The 17203-nt window shown below is 49.6% G+C and overlaps 1 protein-coding gene across 1 annotated transcript; it reads left to right on the forward strand.

The window, feature by feature from the left end:
• The first annotated feature begins 675 nt into the window (after positions 1–675).
• Positions 676–4951, forward strand: LOC142351744 (uncharacterized). Its single transcript, XM_075403890.1, has 4 exons — positions 676–1655; positions 1758–1903; positions 2108–4336; positions 4422–4951. Exons 1-4 carry the CDS (start codon positions 676–678, stop codon positions 4949–4951), a joined length of 3885 nt encoding a protein of 1294 aa, XP_075260005.1.
• The last annotated feature ends 12252 nt before the right edge of the window (positions 4952–17203 follow it).

Genomic DNA, 17203 nt, shown 5'->3' on the forward strand with positions numbered 1-17203 from the left:
TGATGGGACTTGTTATACTAAAATTCAAATCTATTTTCAAAAAATTTTTTTTTCAAGATTTTCGGTTAAAAAAACTGCGATAATCAATTTTTTTATGCCTAAAAAGAGATATTCAGTTGCGCTAGAACACCAATAAAGCCATTTAACCATATAAGGCTCGCTAAAACACGTCATTGCATAGTCATTAGGCATATATTGCATAGAAAATACGCATAAGTCTCCCACTATTACGGCAAAACATTGGTATTTGCATTTTAATTCAACTTTGCATAAGACATGATTGTAGCCCTCTTTGGCCAGAATACCAATCATATATGCAAATGGATTTGCATAAAACATGATCTACGCCCTCACTGGCGAATGATGGAATTTGCATAAAGCAGGACTAAATTTGCATAAAATGCTAGACGCCCTCTTACGGGATAAAAAAAATGTTGTTTCTAAATCTTCATCCATCTCCCAATTTAATTAATGGGGCTGTGAACATTGGGCAATGATATTATTCACTCTTGTGTAATCCTTTAGTTAACTGATTGGAAAGAAACTTTGTCGCTAGAAATTTCGGTTTGAACATGTTTTAAAATTCAACCAATCAGAACGTTGGTTATTTTTAGAGAGTTGAAGGTTTGGTTTAGCTCGAACTCAAAACCATTTTATCTTCAAATTGATTCAACAATGAGTTTCTCGTGCAAATTTTGTAACGCCAAATTCACATTTCGCACCAACCGCAATCGTCACCAAAGGAACTTGCATCCAGATGAAGTTGGAGTGCCAGTGTACCGCTATGAACACTGTGATTTCACTACAAGAGATCTACGAACTCTCGAACGACATTTCGGAAACCGACATAATCCGTTAGTACAATGTTGTCTCTACTGCTACATTGGCTTTGATTCTGCTGATCGCTTTGCCACACACATAAGAGATCAACATGGACTGCCCTCGAGAACTAGTGAAACAAGCAGAAGACCAACAGAATCCGCCTCTCAAGGAGCACTTCAAGTTTTCACTATTGATGGAACGGAGGACGACCAAGATCTCATGGAGTTCATGCTGAACAATAGAGACATCATAACGGACCTTATAAACAGCGAAGTTTCGACTGCAGCCAAAAAAATTCAGTTTGTTGTGTCTCTGGATCTGTACAAAGAAAGAAACGAAAACGACAACGAAGAACAAGCTATCGAAATCTTTGCTAGCTCTGAAATGACTACAGTGTACTTGGATGGACTCTCAAACGAAGATTTTTTCAAGATGTTGAGTAAGATGTTGAATATTCTCTTCATGTTTTCGTCACAAGGCAGTGGATGGATTCTACGCAAAGTAAACAGACTGGAAATCAAGATAGCCGCCTTTGCCCCCGTGCATGCCTCGTCATATATAGCTCTACCTGGTTTCCTGAACGGATGCCGTTCATTGCTCAACATACGAAACCATTTTGATCACAACTGCTTCGTGTATTGTTTCGTTGCCGCGTATCACATCAAAAATCGAATCAATTTACTGACAGAAGGTCGATCGGGAACTGAAAAGACGAATCCAGATACGTACAAGAATGCGGAACGACAGCCGGTTAGAGACTATCAGATGTCCATGCCCATAAACAGGATCCCATACTTTGAGGACGCCAACGACGTTCGCGTCAATGTTTTCGGGTAAGTGTTTCTTTAATAATATCAATAAAATTCAAATAATCCCGCTCAACGAATCAAAATGTTAAAACTGTATTGGTCTTCATGAATCTGTTTTCTTTACAGAATCGAGGGAACACGTTTGGTGATGACCTACGTTTCCAAAAAGTCAAACAAATCCTTCACAATGGACCTTCTTCTCCTCCACGATGAGAATGCCCATCACTACGTTCTCATCTTGAATCTGGAACGATTTGTCGCATACTTCAAAGGTATAGCGCACCGTGCAGCGCAGCGTATTTGTCGAAATTGTTTTCATTTGTGTACAAACAGAGAAACTTATCAAAACCATGTTAAAACATGCAGTGAACATGCAGCAGCAGAAATTGTTATGCCAAAAGAAAGCAACACTTCCCTACAGTTCAGAAACTGGAAAGCACGCTGGTTTCTTCCTATCGTTCTATACTTTGACACAGAATCTTATCTTGTTCCAATCGCTACAGCACAACCCTCACCCTCTACTTCCTACACAGTTGCAATTGAAAAACATGAACCTTGTGGTTATGCAATAGCAGCCATAGAACACGGTAAAGCAACTCCTGTCTACTTTGAACTCAAAAGAGGTGACAACTGTATGAACGAATTTGTAAAATCTTTGCACGTACTGGCGCGGGACATCTACAACCGAAAACGAGCTTTCTACGGACCCTACCGAGGACCTGTTCCAGCGCGTGAAAATAACACAAGATGTTGGATCTGTGAAAACGAAATAAACGATGAGGCTGAGCTTGTTCTTGACCATTGTCACTACGATGGTCATTTTCTAGGGTGGGCGCATCAACTCTGTAACACTCGTCGCAGAACATCTAACTTTACGCCAATGATTGGTCATAATATCAAAAAGTATGATATTCATCATATATGTCTTGCACTAGCAGAGTGCGAGCCAGAAACGAAGTTTGAAGTTATACCTTCTACGGACGAAAACTATATATCACTCTCTGTTGGAGTGTTCATAAAAAATTTTGAGTCGGAGGCCGGACAACAAGTACCCATCTTCGAATACATAAGGTTAATTGACTCGTTTAACTTCATGCCCCAATCTCTCGAGTCCTTGGTAGCTGATCTGCCTGAAAATCGCTTTGACATTCTACGCTCTAAATATGAATCTTACTCCAATAGCGATTTTCAACTTCTATGCCAAAAAGGTTTTTACTGTTATTCCTACATCACATCAGAACAAGTGTTTGAAGAAAAAGTGTTGCCTCCATTATCGGAATGGAAAAATACATTGCATGGCGGTGAAGTCACTATCAGCGAAACCGACTACAATCATGCTCAAACAGTGTTTTCAAAATTTGGTTGTCAAAACATCGGCGACTACCACGACCTTTATCTAACCTGTGACACTTTGCTCTTGGCGTGCGTTTTTGAGGCTTTCAGAGATATCTGCTATGACACGTACGGTTTAGATTGCGCACAGTACTATGGAACATCAAATTTATCAGGAGATGCGTTCCTCAAGGTGTGCAAACCCGACCTGCATTTGCTAACAGAGAGAGAACAACTTGAACTTGTAGAGAACATGATGCGCGGAGGAGTGTCTTCAATCTATGAGCAACGACTCTTTCAAGCAAACAACTGTCATCTGCCGAACTATGATGCTTCTAAGCCGTCTACATATGCGTTGATGCTAGACGCAAATAACCTCTACGGCGGCGTAATGCAGAGCGATCATTTGCCCTTGAAGGATTTTGCGCTAGATGCACACATCACGCTCGAGGAAGTACTCAAACTTTCGTCAACGGCACAGCATGGATACATAATTGAAGTTGATATTGATTATCCACCCGAATTTCATGAAGCTCATCAAGATTACCCTCTGGCGCCATCCAAATTGAAAATCAAACATTCTTGGCTGAGCGGTTACCAGAAAAATTTGAAAGTACAGATGCACTTACCTGAAAAGTCATCTGGGCCAAAACTCGTCCAAACGCTGTTGCCTAAAAACCGCTACACGCTACATTATCGGCTTGCCCAATTCTACAATTCAATGGGGCTCAAAATAACAAAACTTCATCGGGCATTAAAGTTTGAGCAAGCGAACTGGATGCGACCCTACATGGAGCTAAATACCAGTCTCCGGATTGCTGCCAGTACTGCTCTTGGCAAAAAGTTCTATAAGGGCATGAATAATTCAGCGTTCGGAAAAACGTGCGAGTCGAAAAGGAACCGTGATCAAGTCGTTATTGTTCGAAATGCTCAAAGTGTGCTACAAAGAACGCAAAACTTTCATTTTAAATCGTTCAAAATCTTTGGAGAGAGCATGGCTGCGATGAAAACTGCAAAAAAACGGATTTATTGGAACAAACCCACTATTGTAGGGGCATGTGTACTTGATCTGGCCAAATTACACATGTTCCAATTCCATTATACAGTGATGAAGCCAAATTTTGATTGCAAAGTTCTCTACTCGGATACTGATTCACTGCTATATCGAATCAATACAATAGACGTTTATGAAGATATACGCCAAAAAATTCATATTTTGCAACAATTCGACTTCTCTAATTATCCACCACAGCACCCGCTCTTCTCCAAAGTGAACGAATATGTCGTCCTGAAGTTTATGGACGAGTTTGCCAGCGTGCCTATTCAAGAATTTTGTGCTCTCAAGCCGAAACTCTACTCAGTAATTGCAATTGGTAAGTTAGTTTTCATCACACTCACACGTATCAATATACAGCTTGTTAGTTGGGACTGTTCCTAATGTTCAATATTTTAATTTAGATGGCGGGGAAAAGAAATCAGCTAAAGGCGTCACAAAATTAGCACAACGACAACTGACGCATGACAGATTCAAAGAAACGCTCTCCTCTGGTCGTTTGATCCGCACGCAAAACCATAGAATAGCTTCTAGCAGCCACCAACTCCATACAGTAACCATTAATAAAGTGTCGCTCAACGCTTTCGACGATAAACGATACATTCTTGAAAATGGGATCGATACGCTGCCGTTTGGTCACTTAAATATTGTCCACGATCGTTTCTTCGACGAAGACGACAATTTCGATAATGAATCGTTGAGTTCCTGGTCGTCTGGAGAGTTGTACGAAATTGAAAACCAGAGGGAAATTGAAACCACAGTTGAAACGAATACTGACAACGCTGAAATCCCTAACCCCGGCTTCGTAAGAACCGCCGCAACCACAGAGTCTGATATTGATTCTGATAAAATTGCCGATGAAAATGAGATAGAAGAAGAACGTCCAGTGTATAACCCATTTATCGATTATGAAGCGATAGAATCAGACTCTTAATTAACAAAACAATGCGCTATTTTGTATGCAATTTGACGCTTTTGTACGTGTTTAACTCTCTTATCTATAACAGTTTCTATAACAATTCTATTCTATATGTTGTAACGTATAAATTCAGCTTTAATTCAAATCTACTTTGCTAGGTTTTGCCACAAATACGCAAGAAAAGTTGAAACTGGAATGGCTTTCCAATAGCGCAATACCAACAATAAGCCACCAGACAAATACATGTAGCGCAATTACCACTTTCCTATTTTAAAAGATCTCCCCTAAGGGATCAGGGATCCCTCTCTGCTGAACGGATCTCCAAAGGATCTCCCCCCCCCCCCCCCGATCTTCCTGTATATATACGATACTACTCAGGCTCCAGACTCCAAAACTTAGACTCCAGACCTCAGATTCCAGACTCCAGGCTCCAGAGCTCAGACCCCAGACTCCAGATCTCAGACCTCAGACTCCAGACTCCAGACCTCAGACTCCAGACCCCAGACTCCATACTCCAGGCATGGACCCCAAACCTCAGACTCCAGACTCCAGAACTGAGACTCCAGACCTCAGACCCCGGACCTCAGACTATAGACCTCAGGCTCCAGACTCCAAAACTGAGACTCCAGAACTCAGACTCCAGACTCCAGATTTGAGACTCCAGACCTCAGACTCCAGACTTCAGACTATAGACCTCAGTCTGGAGTCTAGGTCTGGAGTCTGGATGTCTGAGGTCTGGTGTCTGAGCTCCGTAGTCTGGACCTCAGACCTCAAACTCCAGAACTGAAACTCCAGACCTCAGACTCCAGACTCCAGATCTCAGACTCCAGACTCCAGAGCTGAGACCTCAGACTCCAGAACCCAGACCTCAGACTCCAGACTTCAGACTCCAGACCCCAGACTCCATACTCCAGGCAAGGACTCCAGACCTCAGACTCCAGACTCCAGAACTGAGACTCCAGACTCCAGACTCCAGAGCTCAGACTCCAGACTCCAGACTCCAGAGCTCAGACCTCAGACTACAGAATACAGACCTCAGATTCTAGACCCCAGACTCCATACTCCAGGCATGGACTTCAGACATCAGACTCCAGACTCCAGAACTGATTCTCCAGGCCTCAGACTCCAGACTCCAGAGCTCAGACTCCAGACTCCAGAGCCCAGACCTCAGACTCCAGACTCCAGACCTCAGACTCTAGACCCCAGACTCCAATCTCCAGGCATGGACTCCAGACCTCAGACTTCAGACTCCAGAACTGAGACTCCAGACTCCTGACTCCAGAGCTCAAACCTCAGACTCCATTCTCCTGGCATGGACTCCAGATCTCAGACTCCAGACTCCAGAACTCAGACTCCAGACCTCAGACCCCAGACCTCAGACTATAGGCCTCAGGCTTCAGACTCCAAAACTGAGTCTCCAGACCTCAGACTCCAGACTCCAGAACTCATACTACAGACTCCAGAACTGAGACTTCAGACCTCAGACTCCAGACCTCAGACTATAGACCTCAGTCTGGAGTCAAGGTCTGGAGTCTGGATGTCTGAGGTCTGGCGTCTGAGCTCCGTACTCTGGACCTCAGACCTCAAAGTCCAGAACTGAAACTCCAGACCTCAGATTCTAGACCCCAGACTCCATACTCCAGGCATGGACTCAAGACCTCAGACTCAAGACTACAGAACTGAGACTCCAGACCTCAGACCTCAGAACTCAGACTATAGACCTCAGACTCCAGACTCCAGAACTGAGACTGCAGACTCCAGAGCTCGGACTCCAGACTCCAGAGCTCAGACCTCCGACTCCAGACTCCAGACTTCAGATTCTAGACCCCAGACTCCATACTCCAGGCATGGACTACAGACCTCAGACTCCAGACTCCAGAACTGAGACTCCAGACTCCAGAGCTCAGACTCCAGACTCCAGAGATCAGACCTCAGAATCCAGACTACAGACCTCAGATTCTAGACCCCAGACTCCATACTCCAGGCATGGACTTCAGACCTCAGACACCAGAACTGAGACTCCAGACCTCAGACCCCAGACCTCAGAATATACACCTCAGGCTTCAGACTCCAAAACTGAGTCTCCAGACCTCAGACTCCAGACTCCAGAGCTCAGACTCCAGACTCCAGAGCTCAGACCTCAGACTCCAGACTCCAGACCTCAGATTTTAGACCCCAGACTCCATACTCCAGGCAAGGACTCCAGACCTCAGACTCCAGACTCCAGAACTGAGACTCCAGACCTCAGACCCCAGACCTCAGACTATAGACCTCAGGCTTCAGGCTCCAAAACTGAGTCTCCAGACCTCAGACTCCAGACTCCAGAACTCATACTCCAGACTCCAGAACTGAGAATTCAGATCTCAGACTCCAGACCTCAGACTATAGACCTCAGTCTGGAGTCTAGGTCTGGAGTCTGGATGTCTGAGGTCTGGCGTCTGAGCTCCGTACTCTGGACCTCAGACCTCAAACTCCAGAACTGAAACTCCAGACCGCAGATTCTAGACACCAGACTCCATACTCCAGGCGTGGAATCCAGACCTCAGACTCCAGACTCCAGAACTGAGACTCCAGACCTCAGACCCCAGACCTCAGACTATAGACCTCAGACTCTAGACTCCAGAACTGAGACTCCAGACTCCAGACTCCAGAGCTCAGACTACAGACTCCAGACTCCAGAGCTCAGACCTCAGACTCCAGACTCCAGACTTCAGATTCTAGACCCCAGACTCCATACTCCAGGCATGGACTCCAGACCTCAGACTCCAGACTCCAGAACTGAGACTCCAGACTCCAGAGCTCAGACTCCAGACTCCAGACTCCAGAGCTCAGACCTCAGACTCCAGACTACAGACCTCAGATTCTAGACCCCAGACTCCATACTCCAGGCATGGACTTCAGATCTCAGACTCCAGACTCCAGAACTGAGACTCCGGACCTCAGAACCCAGACCTCAGACTATACACCTCAGGCTTCAGACTCCAAAACTGAGTCTCCAGACCTCAGACTCAGACTCCAGAGCTCAGACTCCAGACTCCAGAGCTAAGACCTCAGACTCCAGACTCCAGACCTCAGACTCTAGACACCAGACTCCATACTCCAGGCATGGTCTCCAGACCTCAGACTCCAGGCTCCAGAACTGAGACTCCAGACCTCAGACCCCAGACCTCAGACTATAGACCTCAGGCTGCAGACTCCAAAACTGAGTCTCCAGACCTCAGACTCCAGATTCCAGAACTCATACTCCAGACTCCAGAACTGAGACTTCAGACGTCAGACTCCAGACCTCTGACTATAGACCTCAGTCTGGAGTCTAGGTCTGGAGTCTGGATGTCTGAAGTCTGGCGTCTGAGCTCCGTACTCTGGACCTCAGACCTCAAACTCCAGAACTGAAACTCCAGACCTCAGATTCTAGACCCCAGACTCCATACTCCAGGCATGGACTCCAGACCTCAGACTCCAGACTCCAGAACAGAGACTCCAGACCTCATACCCCAGACCTCAGACTATAGACCTCAGACTCCAGACTCCAGAACTGAGACTCCAGACTCCAGACTCCAGAGCCCAGACTCCAGACTCCAGACTCCAGACTCCAGAGCTCAGACCTCAGACTCCAGACTCCAGACTTCAGATTCTAGACCCCAGACTCCATACTCCAGGCATGGACTTCAGACCTCAGACTCCAGACTCCAGAACTGAGACTCCAGACCTCAGACCCAAGACCTCACACTATACACCTCAGGCTTCAGACTCCAAAACTGAGTCTCCAGACCTCAGACTCCAGACTCCAGAACTCAGACTCCAGACTCCAGACTCCATACTCCAGAGCTCAGACCTCAGACTCCAGACTCCAGACCTCAGACTCTAGACCCCAGACTCCATACTCCAGGCATGGACTCCAGACCTCAGACTCCAGACTCCAGAACTGAGACTCCAGAACTCAGACCCCAGACCTCAGACTATAGACCTCAGGCTTCAGACTCCAAAACTGAGTCTCCAGACCTCAGACTCCAGACTCCAGAACTCAGACTCCAGACTCCAGACTCCAGAACTGAGACTTCAGACTTCAGACTCCAGACCTCAGACTATAGACCTCAGTCTGGAGTCTAGGTCTGGAGTCTGGATGTCTGAGGTCTGGTGACTGAGCTCCGTACTCTGGACCTCAGAGCTCAAACTCCAGAACTGAAACTCCAGACCTCAGATTCTAGACCCCAGACTCCATACTCCAGGCATGGACTCAAGACCTCAGACTCAAGACTACAGAACTGAGACTCCAGACCTCAGACCTCAGAACTCAGACTATAGACCTCAGACTCCAGACTCCAGAACTGAAACTCCAGACTCCAGAACAGAGACTCCAGACCTCAGACCCCAGACCTCAGACTATAGACCTCAGACTCCAGACTCCAGAACAGAGACTCCAGACCTCAGACTCCAGACTCCAGAGCTCAGACTCCAGACTCCAGACTCCAGAGCTCAGACCTCAGCCTCCAGACCCCAGACTCCGTACTCCAGAACTGAGACTCCAGAACTCAGACCCCAGACCTCAGACTATAGACCTCAGGCTTCAGACTCCAAAACTGAGTCTCCAGACCTCAGACTCCAGACTCCAGAACTCAGACTCCAGACTCCAGACTCCAGAACTGAGACTTCAGACCTCAGACTCCAGACCTCAGACTATAGACCTCAGTCTGGAGTCTAGGTCTGGAGTCTGGATGTCTGAGGTCTGGTGACTGAGCTCTGTACTCTGGACCTCAGACTTCAAACTCCAGAACTGAAACTCCAGACCTCAGATTCTAGACCCCAGACTCCATACTCCAGGCATGGACTCAAGACCTCAGACTCAAGACTACAGAACTGAGACTCCAGACCTCAGACCTCAGAACTCAGACTATAGACCTCAGACTCCAGACTCCAGAACTGAGACTCAAGACACCAGAACAGAGACTCCAGACCTCAGACCCCAGACCTCAGACTATAGACCTCAGACTCCAGACTCCAGAACTGAGACTCCAGACTCCAGACTCCAGAGCTCAGACCTCAGACTCCAGACTCCAGACTTCAGATTCTAGACCCCAGACTCCATACTCCAGGCATGGACTTTAGACCTCAGACTCCAGACTCCAGAACTGAGACTCCAGACCTCAGACCCCAGACCTCACACTATACACCTCAGGCTTCAGACTCCAAAACTGAGTCTCCAGACCTCAGACTCCAGACTCCAGAACTCAGACTCCAGACTCCAGACTCCATACTCCAGAGCTCAGACCTCAGACTCCAGACTCCAGACCTCAGACTCTAGACCCCAGGCTCCATACTCCAGGCATGGACTCCAGACCTCAGACTCCAGACTCCAGAACTGAGACTCCAGAACTCAGACCCCAGACCTCAGACTATAGACCTCAGGCTTCAGACTCCAAAACTGAGTCTCCAGACTTCAGACTCCAGACTCCAGAACTCAGACTCCAGACTCCAGAACTGAGACTTCAGACCTCAGACTCCAGACCTCAGACTATAGACCTCAGTCTGGAGTCTAGGTCTGGAGTCTGGATGTCTGAGGTCTGGTGACTGAGCTCCGTACTCTGGACCTCAGACCTCAAACTCCAGAACTGAAACTCCAGACCTCAGATTCTAGACCCCAGACTCCATACTCTAGGCATGGACTCAAGACCTCAGACTCAAGACTACAGAACTGAGACTCCACACCTCAGACCTCAGAACTCAGACTATAGGACTCAGACTCCAGACTCCAGAACTGAGACTCCAGACTCCAGAGCTCAGACTCCAGACTCCAGAGCTCAGACCTCAGACTCCAGACTCCAGACTTCAGATTCTAGACCCCAGACTCCATACTCCAGGCATGGACTCCAGACCTCAGACTCCAGACTCCAGAACTGAGACTCCAGACTCCAGAGCTCAGACTCCAGACTCCAGACTCCAGAGCTCAGACCTCAGAATGCAGACTACAGACCTCAGATTCTAGAACCCAGACTCCATACTCCAGGCGTGGACTTCAGACCTCAGACTCCAGAACTGAGACTCCAGACCTCAGACCCCAGACCTCAGAATATACACCTCAGGCTTCAGACTCCAAAACTGAGTCTCCAGACCTCAGAATCCAGACTCCAGAGCTCAGACTCCAGACTCCAGAGCTCAGAACTCAGACTCCAGACTCCAGACCTCAGACTTTAGACCCCAGACTCCATAGTCCAGGCATGGACTCCAGACCTCAGACTCCAGACTCCAGAACTGAGACTCCAGACCTCAGACCCCAGACCTCAGACTATAGACCTCAGGCTTCAGACTCCAAAACTGAGTCTCCAGACCTCAGACTCCAGACTCCAGAACTCATACTCCAGACTCTAGAACTGAGACTTCAGACCTCAGACTCCAGACCTCAGACTATAGACCTCAGTCTGGAGTCTAGGTCTGGAGTCTGGATGTCTGTGGTCTGGCGTCTGAGCTCCGTACTCTGGACCTCAGACCTCAAACTCCAGAACTGAAACTCCAGACCTCAGATTCTAGACACCAGACTCCATCCTCCAGGCATGGAATCCAGACCTCAGACTCCAGACTCCAGAACTGAGACTCCAGACCTCAGAACCCAGACCTCAGACTATAGACCTCAGACTCCAGACTCCAGAACTGAGACTCCAGACACCAGACTCCAGAGCTCAGACTACAGACTCCAGACTCCAGAGCTCAGACCTCAGACTCCAGACTCCAGACTTCAGATTCTAGACCCCAGACTCCATACTCCAGGCATGGACTCCAGACCTCAGACTCCAGACTCCAGATCTGAGACTCCAGACTCCAGAGCTCAGACTCCAGACTCCAGACTCCAGAGCTCAGACCTCAGACTCCAGACTACAGACCTCAGATTCTAGACCCCAGACTCCATACTCCAGGCATGGACGTCAGACCTCAGACTCCAGACTCCAGAACTGAGACTCCAGACCTCAGACCCCAGACCTCAGACTATACACCTCAGGCTTCAGACTCCGAAGCTGAGTCTCCAGACCTCAGACTCCAGACTCCAGAGCTCAGACCTCAGACTCCAGACTCCAGACCTCAGACTCTAGACCCCAGACTCCATACTCCAGGCATGGACTCCAGACCTCAGACTCCAGGCTCCAGAACTGAGACTCCAGATCTCAGACCCCAGACCTCAGACTATAGACTTCAGGCTTCAGACTCCAGAACTGAGACTTCAGACCTCAGACTCCAGACCTCAGACTATAGACCTCAGTCTGGAGTCTAGGTCTGGAGTCTGGATGTCTGAGGTCTGGCGTCTGAGCTCCGTACTCTGGACCCCAGACCTCAGACTATAGACCTCAGACTCCAGACTCCAGAACTGAGACTCCAGACACCAGACTCCAGAGCTCAGACTACAGACTCCAGACTCCAGAGCTCAGACCTCAGACTCCAGACTCCAGACTTCAGATTCTAGACCCCAGACTCCATACTCCAGGCATGGACTCCAGACCTCAGACTCCAGACTCCAGAACTGAGACTCCAGACTCCAGAGCTCAGACTCCAGACTCCAGACTCCAGAGCTCAGACCTCAGACTCCAGACTACAGACCTCAGATTCTGGACCCCAGACTCCATACTCCAGGCACGGACGTCAGACCTCAGACTCCAGACTCCAGAACTGAGACTCCAGACCTCAGACCCCAGACCTCAGACTATACACCTCAGGCTTCAGACTCCGAAGCTGAGTCTCCAGACCTCAGACTCCAGACTCCAGAGCTCAGACTCCAGACTCCAGAGCTCAGACCTCAGACTCCAGACTCCAGATCTCAGACTCTAGACCCCAGACTCCATACTCCAGGCATGGACTCCAGACCTCAGACTCCAGGCTCCAGAACTGAGACTCTAGATCTCAGACCCCAGACCTCAGACTATAGACTTCAGGCTTCAGACTCCAAAACTGAGTCTCCAGACCTCAGACTCCAGACTCCTGAACTCATACTCCAGACTCCAGAACTGAGACTTCAGACCCCAGACTCCAGACCTCAGACTATAGACCTCAGTCTGGAGTCTAGGTCTGGAGTCTGGATGTCTGAGGTCTGGCGTCTGAGCTCCGTACTCTGGACCTCAGAACTCAAACTCCAGAACTGAAACTCCAGACCTCAGATTCTAGACCCCAGACTCCATACTCCAGGCATGGACTCCAGACCTCAGACTCCAGACTCCAGAACTGAGACTCCAGACCTCAGACCCCAGACCTCAGACTATAGACCTCAGACTCCAGACTCCAGAACTGAGACTCCAGACTCCAGACTCCAGAGCTCAGACTCCAGACTCCAGACTCCAGAGCTCAGACCTCAGACTCCAGACTCCAGACTTCAGATTCTAGACCCCAGACTCCATACTCCAGGCATGGACTTCAGACCTCAGACTCCAGACTCCAGAACTGAGACTCCAGACCTCAGACCCCAGACCTCACACTATACACCTCAGGCTTCAGACTCCAAAACTGAGTCTCCAGACCTCAGACTCCAGACGCCAGAACTCAGACTCCAGACTCCAGACTCCAGACTCCATACTCCAGAGCTCAGACCTCAGACTCCAGACTCCAGACCTCAGACTCTAGACCCCAGACTCCATACTCCAGGCATGGACTCCAGACCTCAGACTCCAGACTCCAGAACTGAGACTCCAGACCTCAGACCCCAGACCTCAGACTATAGACCTCAGACTCCAGACTCCAGAACTGAGACTCCAGACTCCAGACTCCAGAGCTCAGACTCCAGACTCCAGACTCCAGAGCTCAGACCTCAGACTCCAGACTCCAGACTTCAGATTCTAGACCCCAGACTCCATACTCCTGGCATGGACTTCAGACCTCAGACTCCAGACTCCAGAACTGAGACTCCAGACCTCAGACCCCAGACCTCACACTATACACCTCAGGCTTCAGACTCCAAAACTGGGTCTGCAGACCTCAGACTCCAGACTCCACACTCCAGACTCCATACTCCAGAGCTCAGACCTCAGGCTCCAGACTCCAGACCTCAGACTCTAGACCCCAGACTCCATACTCCAGGCATGGACTCCAGACCTCAGACTCCAGAACTGAGACTCCAGAACTCAGACCCCAGACCTCAGACTATAGACCTCAGGCTTCAGACCCCAAAACTGAGTCTCCAGACCTCAGACTGCAGACTCCAGAACTCAGACTCCAGAGTCCAGACTCCAGAACTGAGACTTCAGACCTCAGACTCCAGAACTGAAACTCCAGAACTGAAACTCCAGACCTCAGACTCCAGACTCCAGACCTCAGACTCCAGATCTCAGACTCCAGACCTCAGACCCCAGACCTCAGACTATAGACCTCAGGCTCCAGACTCCAAAACTGAGGCTCCAGACCTCAGACTCTAGACTCCAGACTCCAGAGCTCAGACTCCAGACTCCAGAGCTGACCTCAGACTCCAGACTCCAGACCTCAGATTCCAGACTCCAGACTCCAGAGCTCAGACGCCAGACTTCAGAGCTCAGACCTCAGACTCCAGACTCCAGACCTCAGACTCCAGACCCCAGACTCCATACTCCAGGCATGGACTCCAGACCTCAGACTCCAGACTCCAAAACTGAGACTCCAGAACTCAGGCTGCATACTCCAAAACTTAGACTCCAGACCTCAGACTTCAGACTCCAGACTCCAGAGCTCAGACTCCAGACTCCAGAGCTCAGACCTCAGACTCCAGACTCCAGACCTCAGACTCCAGACCCCAGACTCCATACTCCATGCATGGACTGCAGACCTCAGACTCCAGACTACAGAAATGAGATTCCAGTCAGGAGTCTAGGTCTGGAGTCTGGATGTCTGAGATCTGGTGTCTGAGCTCCGTAGTCTGGACCTCAGACCTCAAACTCCAGAACTGAAACTCCAGACCTCAGACTCCAGACTCCAGACCTCAGACTCCAGATCTCAGACTCCAGACCTCAGACTCCAGACCTCAGACTATAGACCTCAGGCTCCAGACTCCAAAACTGAGGCTCCAGACCTCAGACTCTAGACTCCAGACTCCAGAGCTCAGACTCCTGACTCCAGAGCTCAGACCTCAGACTCCAGACTCCAGACCTCAGACTCCAGACTCCAAACCTCAGACTCCAGAACTCAGGCTCCAGACTCCAAAACTTAGACTCCAGACCTCAGACTCCAGACACCAGAGCTCAGACTCCAGACTCCAGAGCTCAGACCTCAGACTCCAGACTCCAGAACTCAGACTCCAGACCCCAGACTCCATACTCCAGGCATGGACTCCAGACCTCAGACTCCGGACTCTAGAACTGAGACTCCAGACTCCAGACTCCAGAGCTCAGACTCCAGACTCCAGACTCCAGAGCTCAGACCTCAGACTGCAGACTCCAGACTTCAGACTCTAGACCCCAGACTCCATACTCCAGGCATGGACTCCAGACCTCAGAACTCAGACTCCAGAACTGAGACACCAGACTCCAGACTCCAGAGCTCAGACTCCAGACTCCAGACTCCAGAGCTCAGACCTCAGACTCCAGACTCCAGACCTCAGACTCCAGACCCCAGACTCCAGAGCTCAGACCTCAGACTCCAGACTCCAGACCTCAGACTCCAGACCCCAGACTCCATACTCCATGCATGGACTGCAGACCTCAGACTCCAGACTACAGAAATGAGATTCCAGTCAGGAGTCTAGGTCTGGAGTCTGGATGTCTGAGATCTGGTGTCTGAGCTCCGTAGTCTGGACCTCAGACCTCAAACTCCAGAACTGAAACTCCAGACCTCAGACTCCAGACTCCAGACCTCAGACTCCAGATCTCAGACTCCAGACCTCAGACTCCAGACCTCAGACTATAGACCTCAGGCTCCAGACTCCAAAACTGAGGCTCCAGACCTCAGACTCTAGACTCCAGACTCCAGAGCTCAGACTCCTGACTCCAGAGCTCAGACCTCAGACTCCAGACTCCAGACCTCAGACTCCAGACTCCAAACCTCAGACTCCAGAACTCAGGCTCCAGACTCCAAAACTTAGACTCCAGACCTCAGACTCCAGACACCAGAGCTCGGACTCCAGACTCCAGAGCTCAGACCTCAGACTCCAGACTCCAGAACTCAGACTCCAGACCCCAGACTCCATACTCCAGGCATGGACTCCAGACCTCAGACTCCGGACTCTAGAACTGAGACTCCAGACTCCAGACTCCAGAGCTCAGACTCCAGACTCCAGACTCCAGAGCTCAGACCTCAGACTGCAGACTCCAGACTTCAGACTCTAGACCCCAGACTCCATACTCCAGGCATGGACTCCAGACCTCAGAACTCAGACTCCAGAACTGAGACACCAGACTCCAGACTCCAGAGCTCAGACTCCAGTCTCCAGGACTTAGACTCCAGATCTCAGACCCCAGACCTCAGACTATAGACCTCAGGCTTCAGACTCCAAAACTGAGTCTCCAGACCTCAGACTCCAGACTCCAGAGCTCAGACTCCAGACTCCAGAGCTCAGACCTCAGACTCCAGACTCCAGACCTCAGACTCCAGACCCCAGGCTCCATACCCCAGGCATGGACTCCAGACCTCAAACTTCAGACTCCAGAACTGAGACTCCAGACTCCAGACTCCAGAGCTCAGACTATAGACGTCAGGCTCCAGACTCCAAAACTGAGACTCCAGAATTCAGGCTCCAGACTCCAGACTCCAGAACTGAGACTCCAGACCTCAGACTGCAGACCTCAGACTCCAGACCTCAGACTATAGACCTCAGTCAGGAGTCTAGGTCTGGAGTCTGGATGTCTGAGATCTGGTGTCTGAGCTCCGTAGTCTGGACCTCAGACCTCAAACTCCAGAACTGAAACTCCAGACCTCAGACTCCAGACTCCAGACCTCAGACTCCAGATCTCAGACTCCAGACCTCAGGCTCCAGACCTCAGACTATAGACCTCAGGCTCCAGACTCCAAAACTGAGGCTCCAGACCTCAGACTCTAGACTCCAGACTCCAGAGCTCAGACTCCTGACTCCAGAGCTCAGACCTCAGACTCCAGACTCCAGACCTCAGACTCCAGACTCCAAACCTCAGACTCCAGAACTCAGGCTCCAGACTCCAAAACTTAGACTCCAGACCTCAGACTCCAGACATCAGAGCTCAGACTCCAGACTCCAGAGCTCAGACCTCAGACTCCAGACTCCAGAACTCAGACTCCAGACCCCAGACTCCATACTCCAGGCATGGACTCCAGACCTCAGACTCCGGACTCTAGAACTGAGACTCCAGACTCCAG

The sequence above is a fragment of the Convolutriloba macropyga genome, chromosome 13 (genome assembly GCF_964194025.1).
Source record: "Convolutriloba macropyga chromosome 13, txConMacr16.3, whole genome shotgun sequence".
Lineage (NCBI taxonomy): Eukaryota > Metazoa > Xenacoelomorpha > Acoela > Convolutidae > Convolutriloba > Convolutriloba macropyga.

What these genes read in the sequence shown, in the direction of transcription:
- LOC142351744 (XM_075403890.1), top strand. Translation starts at nt 676, where the DNA reads ATGAGTTTCTCGTGCAAATTTTGTAACGCCAAATTCACATTTCGCACC. An exon ending in GTTCGCGTCAATGTTTTCGG is followed by an intron (nt 1,656 to 1,757) that starts GTAAGTGTTTCT and finishes TTTTCTTTACAG; the next exon opens with AATCGAGGGAACACGTTTGG. An exon ending in ATTTGTCGCATACTTCAAAG is followed by an intron (nt 1,904 to 2,107) that starts GTATAGCGCACC and finishes ACTTTGACACAG; the next exon opens with AATCTTATCTTGTTCCAATC.